Source organism: Cydia splendana, chromosome 26 (assembly GCF_910591565.1).
Source record: "Cydia splendana chromosome 26, ilCydSple1.2, whole genome shotgun sequence".
In the NCBI taxonomy this organism is placed as follows: domain Eukaryota; kingdom Metazoa; phylum Arthropoda; class Insecta; order Lepidoptera; family Tortricidae; genus Cydia; species Cydia splendana.
In genome coordinates this window covers 9,924,932-9,942,780 of record NC_085985.1, presented here as the reverse complement: position 1 = coordinate 9,942,780, position 17,849 = coordinate 9,924,932, and the positions used below count along the sequence as shown (strand labels likewise).

The 17,849-nt window shown below is 43.8% G+C and overlaps 2 protein-coding genes across 2 annotated transcripts in view; both read left to right on the top strand.

Moving 5' to 3' along the window:
* The first annotated feature begins 413 nt into the window (after positions 1–413).
* Positions 414–17,849, top strand: part of LOC134803450 (WD repeat-containing protein 74) — a 28,285-nt gene continuing 10,849 nt past the window's right edge. Inside the window, exons 1-6 of the mRNA XM_063776268.1 lie at positions 414–598; positions 1,536–1,690; positions 2,037–2,162; positions 3,012–3,102; positions 4,430–4,607; positions 17,472–17,564. Coding sequence (XP_063632338.1) covers positions 532–598; positions 1,536–1,690; positions 2,037–2,162; positions 3,012–3,102; positions 4,430–4,607; positions 17,472–17,564 — 710 coding nt within the window. The 5' untranslated portion in view covers positions 414–531. The remainder of the gene's footprint in view (positions 599–1,535; positions 1,691–2,036; positions 2,163–3,011; positions 3,103–4,429; positions 4,608–17,471; positions 17,565–17,849) is intronic.
* LOC134803587 (uncharacterized protein K02A2.6-like) lies at positions 10,915–15,178 on the top strand. The gene has a single exon (XM_063776388.1). It carries the CDS (start codon positions 11,006–11,008, stop codon positions 15,176–15,178), a length of 4,173 nt encoding a protein of 1,390 aa, XP_063632458.1. The 5' UTR covers positions 10,915–11,005.

Here is a 17,849-nt window from a genome sequence, read left to right as displayed (position 1 = left end):
AAGTATATCCTAGATTCATGTGTCAGATAAACGTGCAAGGTTTTCGGCAGAAAGGTAACATTGAAGGTAACCCTCTTACAGCCGACTCCTGTTATTAAATGCTCTAAGATTTTATGTAAATAAATGTATTTTTAAAATAATCATATCATCAGTATATTATAAACGTAACTTGCGTAACACGGGATAGTCTCAAATAGCTTCATTACACGTAATGTACCTTTGAGATAATTACAAATCAATAACTCAAATTTTACACAGAATCAGGTTATATTAAGATAAAAACGTAGGAAATGCCATTTTAAGAGAATTTTGTCAACATACTTAATTATCTAGTAATTTTTCATTAATTGTATTAACCTATTTGTTTATTTTACGTCAAATACTATACGTATAACGAAGTGGCATTTACGAAGTCTTATGTCAAAGTCAAATAGGCATTTTCAAAACAAATTCACGTGTTGGTTATACATGTTAAGGTCGTATTAGTGAATTAAATTTTATTCTTTAAACTTAGATGTTAAATAATACAAAATGCAAATAAAACAAGAGGATACGGAAATAGACATATTTGTCGCCACTAAAATAGGTTCATTTAAACGTAAGTAGCGTGGTATTGCAATTTACAATTGTCGGTAGGTAAATGCTGAATATTATTTTAATTTCAATCAATCGGCGCCAATCAGCTCAAGATTAAACTAAAATAAACATACAATATAATTGTTGCTACCTCTCTCTCTCATCTCCTAGCCGTTTTCGGCTACAGCGACTGCTTTTCTACCGCTGAGAGCGTCGCTGGTGTGCTCTCAGGCGACTGACGTAGCCAATCTTTGCAGCAAATGTGCGGCCACATTCGCTGCAGGTCAGCAGCCCTCCGACTTAATTACATGCATAATTAATGGCAGAATAAACATCAAAATAACCCCATAGAAATCAAGTCTTGGGTATTTAGTATTATTAAGTCGTGATGTGCGTTTTATTTGTAGGGGAGTTTATTTTTTGTTACTGTGCACATAATGTAAGCTTTTTTCATTGCCTTTGTACAGTAATAATAATTCATCGCCAGTTCACAGAACATTACATTGTTTCTGCTATCAAACCTTCCCGCGCTTACAACCCTTCTGGCGGCGTAGCACGGTCGCGTTTTTATCCCTTGTCACCATGCCTGTCACGTTCTAACAAGTATGTGCGAAAGGGACGCGCATAGCGATAGACGATAAAAATGGAACCGTGCTGCGCCCACTGGTGTTGCGGGTGTCCATGGGCGGCGGTAATCGCTTACCATCAGGTGATCCGTCTGCTCGTTTGCCTCATATATCATAAAAAAAGAATCTAAGCAGTGCTGTAGCATCCTAATTCAAAATGTTTATTGCACATCACATTACACATTATTAGGTGGAGCTTATAAGTAGGTGGGTTTACATGTGACACCCTACAAGGTTACCAGTACAATTTGAGACTGGTTTAACCAGCTAACCCCGGGGTAGTGGGATAATGCAAGTGGCGCTTAATAATTATATCTCCAAACATAATTCCAGATGTGAAATACCACACTGACGCTACAAAGAACAATAAGAAGTGTATAGAGAACCTGGTCGACATCAAGTCTCTGCAGAAAGATGAAGGCGTCACCTGCATGGAGTGGGGGAATGCGGAGCAGACCGAGATACTGCTGGGGAAGAAGAATCAACAGGTATTCAATAAATCAATCAAAGCATTTATTTTTAGGCATTGTATTTATATTGGAGCACCGTTAATATTGGCGTAAGCGCTATCGACAATTAGATCTCTTTTCATGGAAAACGTCACATTTAAGTGTGATGATGCGAGTGTGAATTTAAGTTAAAACGTTGTACGATACACGTGCGAATAAGTAATTCGCATCTCGTGTCGATTTAAAACACTCCCTTCGGTCGTGTTTTAATTTATCGCCACTCGTTTCGAATTTCCTCTTTTCCACACATGTATTGTAAATAACTATTTTTCATTTTATTTTTATTATAAATCAAACAACCATAGTTGACTGCCCTTTTTTTCAGATCCAAGTGTATAGTACAGATGGAACTCTCCACCGCAGTTATACTGCCGACTATGGGACAGGACATGTGGTCGGCGTCGGGCGGTGCAGACGACTGATCAGCGCGCTCAGTACTGGTGTTGTCAAGGTAATTACTTCCAATTGGCACCTACACTGTCAACTATGGGATAAATGTCAATGATTGGTCAGCCCGCTCAGTACTGGCGTTGTCAACGTGACACCATGTTCATAGTTCAGATGGAACTCTCCACCCCTGTTATACTGCCGACTATGGGACAGGACATGTGGTCGGCGTCGGGCGGTGCCGACGACTGATCAGCGCGCTTAGTACTGGCGTTGTTATATTTGTTATTTTTTTTATTTATTTATCCTTTTCGATAGTTTTATTTTAAATTTTTTTATGTAAACACGTTACAATGAATAAAGGGCTTTTTTTTTTTTTTTTTTTATTTTATTATCCTTTTCGACGCCGTGTCAAACACAAAAGCTGTCACGCGGACGCCACGTCACCGAAGTGTCAAAACTGAAATTAAACTTTATGCATATGCACATAGGTTTATGTTGCTCTGTGGTCTGTGACCGATTAATCAGTCTTTGGCGTTGAACCTGTGCGGATATATCGGTCATTGGCGTCCAAAAGGTTAAGGGATAACAAACAACAATACAATATGTACAGTAGGTGTACAGAAGATATATGTTACTTTATGTATGTATGTATGCATATACTTTATAGAAATAAAAACGCGGAAAACACAGTTATTCGGCTTAATTTGGCGTGGCTAGTTTGAATCCCGGTAAGGGCATTTATTTGTGTGATGAACAAATATTTTTTTTTGTTTTGTTTGCTATGTATATAAGTATGCATTTATCTATATAAGTGTGTATATCGTCGCCTAGCAGCCATAGTACAAGCTTTGCTTTTAGGCTAGGTTGGTAATGTGTAAGAAATGTAATAAATGTTTATATATATTTATAGATATGGAAGAAGAAGGAGGAAGTACTTGTCGATACGGGGGGCAAGCTGGATCGAATGAGAGTGTGCGCCGCAGAACAGCTATTTGCCACGGGTATGTTGTACCTAGTCATCCTCTTCATATCTGACGTTCCACGGGAAAAGGTACCTTATGGCGGCTGGCGCTTACGTGGCATGGCATCGCTATAGTACTTATTGGAGCGGCGTTAATAATAGTAGTAATAGTAGTAGAGTAGTTATATGTATGTTAGTCTGTAAGGCATTTGTAATATGGGCCTTGTTGCCTGAATTAAATTTCTAAATAAAATAAATAGAGTAAGCGCCAACCGCCATAAGGTACCTTTACCCGTGGAACGTCACATATTATCGCTGAAACCTATTCGGCACTGGTTTTGGCAAAAGCGACTGCTATCTGACTTTTCCTAGAGTTAGATCAAGAAAAGTCTGCAGCGATTTTGATAGCATTCGCAGTGCATGTGTTATTTATACGTCATAATTTCATAGAAGGTTGACGTTTAAAATAACACTTGCACTGCGTGTGGTATCAAAATCGCTGCAGACTTTTCTCGGTCTAACTCTATCAAGATTCTTGTTGTTATTGCTTTACTGGGATCACGATGTTACACCCCCAGTTAGGTTAGGTTGGCATTATTTATTCACAAAACTAAATTTTACCCCCGTGGCGTCAGTGGTACGGCAAATGGATGCGCCGTTTGGCGTTCAAAAGGTTAAACGTTAATTTATCAATAACTATTTGAGCTACATTACGAAATTTTGTATTCTAGACAAGCTAAGGGGCTTGAATAAATGTGCCAAATTTCATTTGTGTAGGTTAAGTATCAGTCATCAGGCTCAGAACAGAGCAGCCTGGAGACTTCTTATAGATAGAGCTACTTATGGTAGTCACGACCCTCAGCTGTGAGGATAACGACGAAGAAGAAAGGTTAAGTAGGTTTCAAGTTGTGAAGGGCTCAAAAGTAGCTCGAAATAGTTCGTGTAATATTACACACGTTTGCTGCGTCGCCAGTTCCTTTTTCTTTGGACTTGTGTACTACGGCGTGTCTAGATAGTCAGTGAGAAAACCTTGTACCATAAATGAAATTTTTGCCAAAAATATTGTCTTCGGTTACCGCGATAGTTACTCATGAAATATAACTATTGAAACGGATTATATCGCGTATATTGAATACATACTACATCCCGACGTTTCGAACCCTTTACAGCGTTCGTGGTCAACGGGTGACTGAGGAAAAACTACACTGTGCAAAAACTACCCGCTTACAAAATAATGAACCATCATAAACTATAAATTTTAAGGCCAGTTATACATGCAAAATTGGTTCATAAGGCTAGTTCTACATTACAAGTAAAGCTAAATTATTATTTATTATTTCATTTTGCCAAAAAAAAAATATTTTCAGGAGGCGAAGAAAACGACCTGAAAATCTACCGCATCGGCGAGCCCGAGCCGATCTTCAGCGCCAAAAATCTGGCTCATGACTGGCTCCAACTGCGCCGAGACATCTGGGTGTCTGACCTGTGCTGGTGCGGTCAGGGCGGTCAGCTAGCTGCCGTGTGCTCCCGCCATGGCTATATCAGGTACGTTAGTAATAGAACCCATCTTCAGACAAAAACCTGGCTCATGACTGGCTCCAACTGCGCCGAGACAACTGGGTGTCTGACCTGTGCTGGTGCGGTCAGGGCGGTCAGCTAGCTGCCGTGTGCTCCCGCCATGGCTATATCAGGTACGTTAGTAATAGAACCCATCTTCAGACAAAAACCTGGCTCATGACTGGCTCCAACTGCGCCGAGACATCTGGGTGTCTGACCTGTGCTGGTGCGGTCAGGGCGGTCAGCTAGCTGCCGTGTGCTCCCGCCATGGCTATATCAGGTACGTTAGTAATAGAACCCATCTTCAGACAAAAACCTGGCTCATGACTGGCTCCAACTGCGCCGAGACAACTGGGTGTCTGACCTGTGCTGGTGCGGTCAGGGCGGTCAGCTAGCTGCCGTGTGCTCCCGCCATGGCTATATCAGGTACGTTAGTAATAGAACCCATCTTCAGACAAAAACCTGGCTCATGACTGGCTCCAACTGCGCCGAGACAACTGGGTGTCTGACCTGTGCTGGTGCGGTCAGGGCGGTCAGCTAGCTGCCGTGTGCTCCCGCCATGGCTATATCAGGTACGTTAGTAATAGAACCCATCTTCAGCTCCAAAAACCTGACTCATGACTGGCTCCAACTGCGCCGAGACATCTGGGTGTCTGACCTGTGCTGGTGCGGTCAGGGCGGTCAGCTAGCTGCCGTGTGCTCCCGCCATGGCTATATCAGGTACGTTAGTAATAGAACCCATCTTCAGCTCCAAAAACCTGACTCATGACTGGCTCCAACTGCGCCGAGACATCTGGGTGTCTGACCTGTGCTGATGCGGTCAGGGCGGTCAGCTAGCTGCCGTGTGCTCCCGCCATGGCTATATCAGGTACGTTAGTAATAGAACCCATCTTCAGCTCCAAAAACCTGGCTCATGACTGGCTCCAACTGCGCCGAGACATCTGGGTGTCTGACCTGTGCTGGTGCGGTCAGGGCGGTCAGCTAGCTGCCGTGTGCTCCCGCCATGGCTATATCAGGTACGTTAGTAATAGAACCCATCTTCAGCTCCAAAAACCTGGCTCATGACTGGCTCCAACTGCGCCGAGACATCTGGGTGTCTGACCTGTGCTGGTGCGGTCAGGGCGGTCAGCTAGCTGCCGTGTGCTCCCGCCATGGCTATATCAGGTACGTTAGTAATAGAACCCATCTTCAGACAAAAACCTGGCTCATGACTGGCTCCAACTGCGTTGAGACATCTGGGTGTCTGACCTGTGCTGGTGCGGTCAGGGCGGTCAGCTAGCTGCCGTGTGCTCCCGCCATGGCTATATCAGGTACGTTAGTAATAGAACCCATCTTCAGACAAAAACCTGGCTCATGACTGGCTCCAACTGCGTTGAGACATCTGGGTGTCTGACCTGTGCTGGTGCGGTCAGGGCGGTCAGCTAGCTGCCGTGTGCTCCCGCCATGGCTATATCAGGTACGTTAGTAATAGAACCCATCTTCAGACAAAAACCTGGCTCATGACTGGCTCCAAGTGCGCCGAGACATCTGGGTGTCTGACCTGTGCTGGTGCGGTCAGGGCGGTCAGCTAGCTGCCGTGTGCTCCCGCCATGGCTATATCAGGTACGTTAGTAATAGAACCCATCTTCAGCGCCAAAAACCTGGCTCATGACTGGCTCCAACTGCGCCGAGACATCTGGGTGTCTGACCTGTGCTGGTGCGGTCAGGGCGGTCAGCTAGCTGCCGTGTGCTCCCGCCATGGCTATATCAGGTACGTTAGTAATAGAACCCATCTTCTGCTCCAAAAACCTAGCTCATGACTGGCTCCAACTGCGCCGAGACATCTGGGTGTCTGACCTGTGCTGGTGCGGTCAGGGCGGTCAGCTAGCTGCCGTGTGCTCCCGCCATGGCTATATTAGGTACGTTAGTAATAGAACCCATCTTCAGCTCCAAAAACTTGGCTCATGACTGGCTCCAACTGCGCCGAGACATCTGGGTGTCTGACCTGTGCTGGTGCGGTCAGGGCGGTCAGCTAGCTGCCGTGTGCTCCCGCCATGGCTATATCAGGTACGTTAGTACTAGAACCCATCTTCAGACAAAAACCTGGCACATGACCGGCTCCAACTGCGCCGAGACATCTGGGTGTCTGACCTGTGCTGGTGCGGTCAGGGCGGTCAGCTAGCTGCCGTGTGCTCCCGCCATGGCTATATCAGATACGTTAGTAATAGAACCCATCTTCAGACAAAAACCTGGCACATGACCGGCTCCAACTGCGCCGAGACATCTGGGTGTCTGACCTGTGCTGGTGCGGTCAGGGCGGTCAGCTAGCTGCCGTGTGCTCCCGCCATGGCTATATCAGGTACGTTAGTAATAGAACCCATCTTCAGACAAAAACCTGGCTCATGACTGGCTCCAACTGCGCCGAGACATCTGGGTGTCTGACCTGTGCTGGTGCGGTCAGGGCGGTCAGCTAGCTGCCGTGTGCTCCCGCCATGGCTATATCAGGTACGTTAGTAATAGAACCCATCTTCAGACAAAAACCTGGCTCATGACTGGCTCCAACTGCGCCGAGACATCTGGGTGTCTGACCTGTGCTGGTGCGTTCAGGGCGGTCAGCTAGCTGCCGTGTGCTCCCGCCATGGCTATATCAGGTACGTTAGTAATAGAACCCATCTTCAGCTCCAAAAACCTGGCTCATGACTGGCTCCAACTGCGCCGAGACATCAAATCAATCAAAATCAATCAAAAATATACTTTATTCATGTAGGCCTAGCAACAAGCTCTTATGAATCGTAATTAATCTTAATCTAATTATCAGAGCAATTTATTGATGTTAATATTATTCCATAATAAAATTGGATTATTATACATATCAAATTTAACACTAAGAATTTCACAAAAGGATCGTCAAACATTAAAAAGATTGTATAAAAAAATACTAGTCTAGAATTTCTAGAATAAAATCTAAATGTCAAAAAAAAAGCATAAGTAACAAAAGAAGTAGATAGTATTACATCGGAATATCCATTTCCTCATCAATAATCAAATGTACCTAATAAATAAATAATCATTTCGAATAACAATTAATCCCACGTTGTAATATCATTCATGTAGTCTTGTGTGGTATAATAAGCTTTAGAAATAAGTTTACGCTTTACATAATTCTTAAATTTATTAATAGATAATTCAGTAATATGGTTTGGAAGTTTATTATAAAATCTTACACAATTACCCATGAATGATTTTTTAATTTTATGGAGCCGAGTGAAGGGCACTGCGAGCTTATGTTTATTTCTAGTATTAATATTATGAATTTCACAATTTTTCCTAAAATTTACAATATTTTTATGTACATACAGAATATTCTCATAAATGTATTGACAGTGCACTGTCATTATGTCAATTTCCTTAAATTTATCTCTAAGTGAGTCTCTATGGTTCATTTTGTATATTGCTCGAATAGCCCTCTTCTGCAGAACAAAAATGGTATTTATCTCTGAAGCACCGCCCCACAGTAAAATACCATATGCCATAATGCTATGGAAGTAACTAAAATATACTAATCGAGCTGTTTTCACGTCAGTTAACTGACGGATTTTGCTCACTGCAAAAGCTGCAGAGCTCAGTCTATTCGAAAGAGTAGCAATATGGGGACCCCACTGGAGTTTAGAATCTAAAGTTATACCAAGAAAAACTGTACTATCAACTAATTCCAATTCCTCATCCTTCACAATGACACTTGTTTGCACATGCCTTACGTTACTACTAGTGACAAACTTAATACATTTAGTCTTTTTCTCATTTAACAATAAATTATTAACATTGAACCAATTTACTACTTTTGAAATGGCATTGTTTACATCATTGTAAGCTTGTTGCTGTCGTTTGACTTTGAAAATAAGTGAGGTGTCGTCTGCAAACAATACTATATCATGGTGGGTCTTAACAAGGAATGGCAAGTCATTTATGTAGATAAGGAACAGGAAAGGCCCCAATATTGACCCCTGTGGTACACCCATAGAGACCAATGACCCAGGTGATCGCTGTCCATTCACATCGACCCTTTGTATTCTACCATTTAAGTAGGACTTAAGTAAATTCAGTGCCGATCCTCTAACTCCGTAATAATGAAGTTTCCTGATTAATGTTTCATGACAAACACAGTCGAAGGCCTTAGATAAATCACAGAAGATACCTAAAGCATCTCGTGACTCCTCCCAGGCATCGAAAATATGCTTAATTAGCTCAACACCGGCATCGGTTGTTGAGCGACCCCGTGTAAAACCAAACTGCTTATTATGCATCAAATTATTAACGTTAAAATGTCGTACTAATTGAGAAAGAACTAATTTTTCAAAAATCTTGCTAAATGTTGGTAGCACAGATATCGGTCTAAAGTTAGTGGGGTCAGAGCTGCTACCAGATTTAAATAAAGGAATTACTTTACTATGTTTCATTAGATCAGGAAACTCGCCGCAATCAACACTGTTGTTAAATATAACTACCAAGTCAGGCGCTACAATTTCAACTAAGGATTTGACAGCATGGACAGAGACTCCCCAGAGGTCATTAGTTTTTTTGACATTAATTGATTTAAACGCCTTTATTACATCTGAGGTACAAACATGTTCAAAATGAAGGTCTCCACAACACTCTGGAGCGTTATGTTTTAATAATGTAACAGCAGATGAGGGTGATGAATTTAAATCCTTAGTTGTGGATACTGGTACCTCGGTGAAAAATTTTTCAAATTCTGTAGCTACTTCTAAATTGGAAGCTATAATTTTGTTATCAATGTTTAGTTTAAGCTCTTTAATTGTGTGTTTAGAGCGACCAGTCTCCACATTTATAACTTTCCAGGTTGCTTTAACAATGTCGGAACTACTTTTTATTTTCTGACTTAGATAATTTCGCTTAGCTATATGACAATCTACTTTAAACTTCTTCGAATACTCCTTCACATGTTCTTTAAATTCATCACTCTGATTAAACCGCCGTTCCTCATATAAGGCATACAGTTCACGTCTTCTTTGATGTAAGTCCGCAGTAGCCCACTCACTAAAAACTGATGCACCACTAACTACGACCGATTTTGAGGTGAATATCGCATTATAATGATCCATAAAAGTGTGAAAGAATGAATTATACATACTATTAGGACTCATATCGGAAGACAAAAAGGGTAGCGCCTGAACTAAACTTAGCTTCATTCTTTCCACGCGGTCCGAGGTTACTGGTACAAAAGTTATTTGTTTTCTCATGGCTTCATCTGGGTGTCTGACCTGTGCTGGTGCGGTCAGGGCGGTCAGCTAGCTGCCGTGTGCTCCCGCCATGGCTATATCAGGTACGTTAGTAATAGAACCCATCTTCAGCTCCAAAAACCTGGCTCATGACTGGCTCCAACTGCGCCGAGACATCTGGGTGTCTGACCTGTGCTGGTGCGGTCAGGGCGGTCAGCTAGCTGCCGTGTGCTCCCGCCATGGCTATATCAGGTACGTTAGTAATAGAACCCATCTTCAGACAAAAACCTGGCTCATGACTGGCTCCAACTGCGCCGAGACATCTGGGTGTCTGACCTGTGCAGGTGCGGTCAGGGCGGTCAGCTAGCTGCCGTGTGCTCCCGCCATGGCTATATCAGGTACGTTAGTAATAGAACCCATCTTCAGCTCCAAAAACCTGGCTCATGACTGGCTCCAACTGCGCCGAGACATCTGGGTGTCTGACCTGTGCTGGTGCGGTCAGGGCGGTCAGCTAGCTGCCGTGTGCTCCCGCCATGGCTATATCAGGTACGTTAGTAATAGAACCCATCTTCAGCTCCAAAAACCTGGCTCATGACTGGCTCCAACTGCGCCGAGACATCTGGGTGTCTGACCTGTGCTGGTGCGGTCAGGGCGGTCAGCTAGCTGCCGTGTGCTCCCGCCATGGCTATATCAGGTACGTTAGTAATAGAACCCATCTTCAGCTCCAAAAACCTGGCTCATGACTGGCTCCAACTGCGCCGAGACATCTGGGTGTCTGACCTGTGCTGGTGCGGTCAGGGCGGTCAGCTAGCTGCCGTGTGCTCCCGCCATGGCTATATCAGGTACGTTAGTAATAGAACCCATCTTCAGCTCCAAAAACCTGGCTCATGACTGGCTCCAACTGCGCCGAGACATCTGGGTGTCTGACCTGTGCTGGTGCGGTCAGGGCGGTCAGCTAGCTGCCGTGTGCTCCCGCCATGGCTATATCAGGTACGTTAGTAATAGAACCTGTTGCATATGTGTGCGTGAGGCTGCGTCCTCACGCTGTTATTGGTTTAAATATAGAGCAGTGCGCTAACGGCCGTCTGTGGTTTTACTCGCTCCTATCCCGTATTTATCAGTGGCGACTCGCGTGCGCAATCTACCCGTTCCGGAAAAAAATAAAACATGGCAAATACTAATATCGGTATTTTAACTATTTTTGATCACGCTCGCCAAAGTTGGAAGAGCTACAAAGGCAGGATTCAACAATTTTTTTTGGCTAATGATTTGGACGGGACGACAGATGCTACGGGGAAGAAGAGGAAAGCCATTCTTTTGAGCGCACTCAGCGAAGGCACGTATAAATTAGTTGAAGATTTAGCGTTGCCGAAGCAATTGGAAAGCGTGCCATTCGAGGACATTTTGACGCTTTTGGACGGACATTTTACACCGACACGGGTGGGCTTCGGGGAGCGTCATAAGTTCTACTCCGCGTCACAGCAGGTAGGCGAGTCTCACACGCAATGGGCGGCGAGGCTCCGTGGTCTGACTGCACACTGTGAATTCGCAAATGTAGAAGACGCACTGCGTGACCGGTTCCTGATGGGCATGTTGCCAGGCCGGGAGAAGGAAAAGCTTTATGCCCAGAATTTAAAAGATTTGACGCTGACTAAAGCAGTCCAGTTGGCAGAAACTATTCGGTGTGCCAGCGCGGGGGCTAAGGCGTCGGGTTCCGAACCCGGCGCTGATCAGCTGTTGAAGATATCAAAGATCCCGAAGAAAACCGAAGGTGTCGCAAAGGTTCCGTGTACGGTTTGCGGTTACACAAATCATAAGACTGCAGAGTGTCGTTTTACAAATTTCGTGTGCAAAAAGTGTCATGAAAAGGGACATTTGCGTAGAATGTGTAAAGTGAAATACGTTAATGTGGGACCAGAGGATGAGGGCGATGACGACGACGGTAAGATTTATTTTATTCGTTCATTTCGCGGAGAGCCTATGGTAGAAACCGTTACAATTCGTAAAAAAAAATTTAAGTTTGAAATTGACACTGGCAGTGCCGTCACGGTTGTACCGCAAAATACATATAATAAGAGTTTTAGTGACATTCCCTTACGATCCACGAACAAAAGGTTGCACGGTTATTCTGGGGAACGCATTCGGTGTATAGGAATGATTCCATTACCTATTTCATATGCGGGGAGCACGCATTCGATAAACGCATATGTAGTCTGCGATGAGGGCCCCGCACTACTAGGAAGAGATTTCACTTCTACATTTAATTTACAATTAACCCCTGTGCATTATTGTAGTGACGACACTACAGTTAAAAGGTTGCAAAAAGAATATCCTCAGCTTTTCTCGGATGAACTTGGGTGTTACAATAAAACTAAAATTAAATTAACTTTAAAGGAAAACTCTAAACCAGTTTTTATTAAAGCCCGGCCGATCGCGTTCGCGTTGCGAGATAAGATCGATAAGGAGATAGATAGGCTAGTCAATCTAGGCGTTCTCGTTCCAGTCGAACACTCCGAATATGCCTCCCCCATTGTTCCCGTATTAAAACGAAATGGAACTGTTAGGCTTTGCGCAGATTACTCGGTGAGTATTAATAAACAGCTAGTCGTTGAGCAATACCCGCTACCTACCGCAAATGAGTTATTTTCCAAACTGTGTGGCGGCAAACAATTTTCTAAACTCGATTTATCGATGGCATATAATCAGTTTATGCTCGACGAGGCCTCACAAAATATAACGTGTATAAATACTCACCGAGGCCTTTATAAATATACAAGGTTAGTGTTCGGTCTGTCCTCGGCACCAGCGATTTTTCAGCGTGCTATGGAGGGGCTACTAGCGGGCATGGATGGCGTGTTGTGTTTGTTGGACGACGTGCTCATCACGGGCAGTGATGAAAAACAGCACCTAGACCGGTTGCACGCAGTCCTTAAGCGGTTGCAATCAGCAGGGTTAACCCTACAAAGGGAAAAATGTGTGTTTTTTCAGAACGAAGTTTCATATTTAGGGTATGTCATAAATAAAAACGGGTTAAAAAAATCATCGGACAAAATAGAAGCGATGGTAAATGCACCAAAACCTAAAAATGTTAACGAGTTACAGTCTTTCTTAGGACTCGTAAACTATTACCGGAGTTTTGTACCGGAAGCTGCAACAATCCTGAGTCCATTGTATGACTTATTAAGAAAAGGTATAAAGTGGCATTGGTCTAGCGAGCACGACAACGCGTTTGGAAAAATTAAAAGTGTCTTAGCGTCGGATCAGGTACTTGCACATTTCAATCCAAATGCGAAGGTCATCTTAACAGTTGATGCATCCCCTACCGGGCTATCCGCCATTTTATCACAAATCGAATCAGATGGCACCGAAAGACCCGTTTCCTTTGCCTCGCGCAGTCTTAACGCGGCCGAAAAACGCTACTCGCAGTTACAGAAGGAAGCCACTAGTATCGTGTTTGGTATACGTCGATATCACCAGTACCTGTACGGAAGGTCGGTACCCTTCGTTTTACGTACAGACCATAAGCCCTTAACCAGCATTTTTCATCCCGAGCGTGGCATTCCCGAAGTATCTGCGAATAGATTACAGAGATACGCAATGTTTCTAAGTGGTTATAATTACGTCATAGAATACGTACGCAGCGCTGATAACAGCGCGGACTACTTGTCGCGGGCTTGCCTGCCGCCGCCGCGAGGGGGCGGGGAGGATGCAACTCGGGTCGACCCGCGCGATGATTGCGATCGAGCTGCATACATTTGTTTTGTCACGGATGGTCATTTGCCAATTTCCGTTAATGAGCTTCGTAATGAAACTAGTAAAGACATTGTTCTCCAACAGGTAATTAAGTATAACATGAATGGCTGGCCTCATAAAGTTAACGATATAAAAATAAACCCATTTTTTTTATGTCGTACACAACTATCGATTGAGAACGGGTGTGTTATGAGGGGCCATAAGGTAGTTATACCGGAAAGGTTGCAGGGAAAAGTGTTGTCTGAATTACATACCTCTCACTTAGGTATCGTTAAAACTAAAGCGGAGGCACGTTCAAGGTTATGGTTTCCCGGTATAGACGAGGCAATAGAAAAAATGATAGGTTCGTGCGACGTTTGCATTCAATTACGGCCATCTCCGGCGCGGGTTCCATTGGCACATTGGGACCTACCCCCTACGGTATTTTTTAGGCTCCACATTGATTTCTTGGGTCCTATAAATAACCACACATATTTAATCGTTGTGGATGCATATTCCAAATGGGTGGAGGTCTATGATATGGGAAACTCGACGTCATCAATGGCGGTCGTAGATAAATTATGTGATTTTTTTTCAAGGTTCGGATTACCTGCGGTTATCGTAAGTGATAACGGTTCATCCTTTTGTTCGCACGAGTTTACCGCCTTTTGTAACTTAAACGGTATACAACACATGACGTCACCTGCATACCACCCGGCCAGTAATGGTCAGGCGGAAAGTATGGTCAAAGTGATTAAAAAAGGGATCAAGTCTAGTTTACTAACAGGTCGCAATGTACGGGATAGTAAGGTTAAACTATTACAGTACTTGTTCAATTACAGGAACTCCGTTCATTCTGCCACAGGCTCTTCACCAACTGAACTAGTGTATGGACGCAAACTAAGATCGCGTTTAGATCTACTGCACCCGGTTACGCCAACGCCCTCATCCTTGTCGGTCACCCTTGCTAATGTTGTCAAAAATAAACAGTGTTCGCAGAATAACAAGTTGAATAGGAAGAACAATGAAACCTTTACCACCGGTGAACGCGTTCTATACAAAAAATTTACTAACAAAAACAAGTTCACTTGGTCTAAAGGCGTGGTTGAAAAAAGACTGGGCAAAGTTTTATACTTAATAAAAGACATTACTACCTCAGTGGTTATTAAAAAACATAAAAATCATATACTTACGTACAAAGGTACTGAAAGTAGCTGGGACTATTGTGATGCACTGGATTGTGACTTACCTGAGACATCCTTACCCTCTGCACTTCAAACGCCGCCCACTCCGCCGCCGCCGCAAACGCTGCCACCGTCACCAACTCCACTGCCGTCACCTTTGCCGACGACAACCCATGAGCCACCGCCGGGCCCATCGCTCACGCGGACTTTGGCCCCATCATCGGACGACCCCACAGAGGGAGAAAGTAAGGCAAAGAGCGAAGTGAGAAATGAGGAGATAAACTCAGATGATGAGGATGAATTCCATGAGGCGGAAGCAGAAGGCCAGAGGCCAGATTTGCCAGACGTGCAAAGCAATGCGCCAATAGTCCCCAAAAAAATATTACGCAAGCGTACTAATATTAGTTTTAAGAAATATTTTTAAGAATTGTTTTAGGTTAGTTATGTAACTAGAGGGAGGAAGTGTTGCATATGTGTGCGTGAGGCTGCGTCCTCACGCTGTTATTGGTTTAAATATAGAGCAGTGCGCTAACGGCCGTCTGTGGTTTTACTCGCTCCTATCCCGTATTTATCAGAACCCATCTTCAGACAAAAACCTGGCTCATGACTGGCTCCAACTGCGTTGAGACATCTGGGTGTCTGACCTGTGCTGGTGCGGTCAGGGCGGTCAGCTAGCTGCCGTGTGCTCCCGCCATGGCTATATCAGGTACGTTAGTAATAGAACCCATCTTCAGACAAAAACCTGGCTCATGACTGGCTCCAACTGCGTTGAGACATCTGGGTGTCTGACCTGTGCTGGTGCGGTCAGGGCGGTCAGCTAGCTGCCGTGTGCTCCCGCCATGGCTATATCAGGTACGTTAGTAATAGAACCCATCTTCAGACAAAAACCTGGCTCATGACTGGCTCCAACTGCGTTGAGACATCTGGGTGTCTGACCTGTGCTGGTGCGGTCAGGGCGGTCAGCTAGCTGCCGTGTGCTCCCGCCATGGCTATATCAGGTACGTTAGTAATAGAACCCATCTTCAGCTCCAAAAACCTGGCTCATGACTGGCTCCAACTGCGCCGAGACATCTGGGTGTCTGACCTGTGCTGGTGCTGACAAAATTTGCCCCCGAGTGAAACACAAAATTTTCCACCACACCAACCCGAAGAAAATATTAACTGAAAGACATCAAACAAAATGAAACCAAATCAAATCCAAATGAATGTTTTTAAATATTTATCATTCAAAATCATCATTTAAAAGTCAATTCTACCAGCAAACACAAGAAAACAACTCAAATTTTGAATTTGATTACATTACCTCACATGTGAATAAAATGCAACTTTGCTATCAGTTTTTGTACAATCATGAGAGCCTTTACCATTTGGTGTGGTGAAAAAGTATGTTTCAGTATAGAAATTTCAGGGTTTTGATTGTCATAATGGATTGCATACGTTGCGTACGTGGGCTAAGTGTGTCCCGAGCTTAATGCATGTACCGTATGTATGTATGTATATATGTATGTAAACACTTTATTGTACATAAGACAGGTTAAATTACAATGAAACAAAATATATATAATGTACAAAGGCGAACTTATCCCTATAAGGGATCTCTTCCAGTCAACCTTTGAGCAATGGGGAATATTAGGCAAAGCTCTGCGTAGGTGGCAGGTGGCACCATTAGCACATACAGTAAACAAACCTCATTGACATCATCAATGACACATCATGCGTCACTAGATCAATCACATGGCCTACCGTGCAATACGACAATCGAAAGTTCGGTTTCTGCCTCTCTATCACTCTTGCTTATTCGATCGATAGAGAGGCAGATAAAGAAATTTCGATTTTCGCGTTTCGCGGTAAGCCACCTGTATACAAACCGCCTTGGTGCATCAATTGTCATGGTGAACACCAAAGTGAAAACTTGTCAAAAAACTGTTTAAGGCCTAGTATGTATAAGTTACTCTATGGTTTACTAAACAAATTAGTGCTGCACTCTGGCGGCAGAACATTGCAGTAATACTCCCTATTGAGAGAAAATTCAATAAAACATAATAGACAAACGGAACACTATGTACAAAAAAGTAAACTATGGTTCAATTATTACGCAAGTAAATAATTAAAACCTATGGCCTATAATATACTCAACTCTAATATACTATAAATAATGAATGAATGAAAATATTTATTTTCAGGCAACTATTGGCCCATAGATCCAATAGTTGCCTGAAACTAGCATACATATTATTACACAATATATCTTAAAAATAAAAACACAATTATGGAGTTCGCAACCCCGCAGTGTCAGGGAGCCGGCCGCGGAACCGCCGGAACTTGACACTCTTCGGCCAAAACTCCTCCTTGGTGAAGGTCGCTAGATGTTCAGTCGGAACGCTCACCACAAAAGAATTAAAATTTACACTGTATAATGTACTCGATGTGGTCATACTTCCGCAACCCAAAGATATAACGGATACATACATTTTGCAGACGCTCTAGCCTCTAGCTCAGTGGTTCCTAACCTTTTCAGTCCGGTCACCCCTATGACTAACTAGGGAACCTGATTTTACCCCTCCTCCCAATGGTAATAAAAAATAAAACGTGTACGTTTGTTGTATTGTTATATTAGGTTAGCTTATTACCCCCGTAAAATGCCAGTTTTACCCCCACGGGGGTAATTACCCCCAGGTTAGGAACCACTGCTCTAGCTTATCAAGAATATGTTGCAGGTTGTACGACGTGCGAGCGCAGCGCCGGCCGGTGTGCAACATCGAGGTGGACAAAATGGCCGCCACCTGCATAGCCCCTGGACGGGACGAGAGGTAATATAATATAAGTACCTTGAAACTCTTCTTCTTCTTCTTCTTAATCGCTCCCCCATTGCTGAGGACCGTGAATCCACTTGCGCTTTATAAATTGCCTCCAACTGTTTCGGTCTGTGGCTTGATGGAGGGCGGTGGTAACAGGTAGAGATCTGGTCCGACCATCTCTTTGGACTTCGTCCTCTAGGTCTTTTACCCTCGACCTTTCCCGTCACCACTAGTTTTTCTAAATTGTTGGCCCCTCTTCATGCGATATGGCCAAAGTAGGTAACAACACGGTGTAGA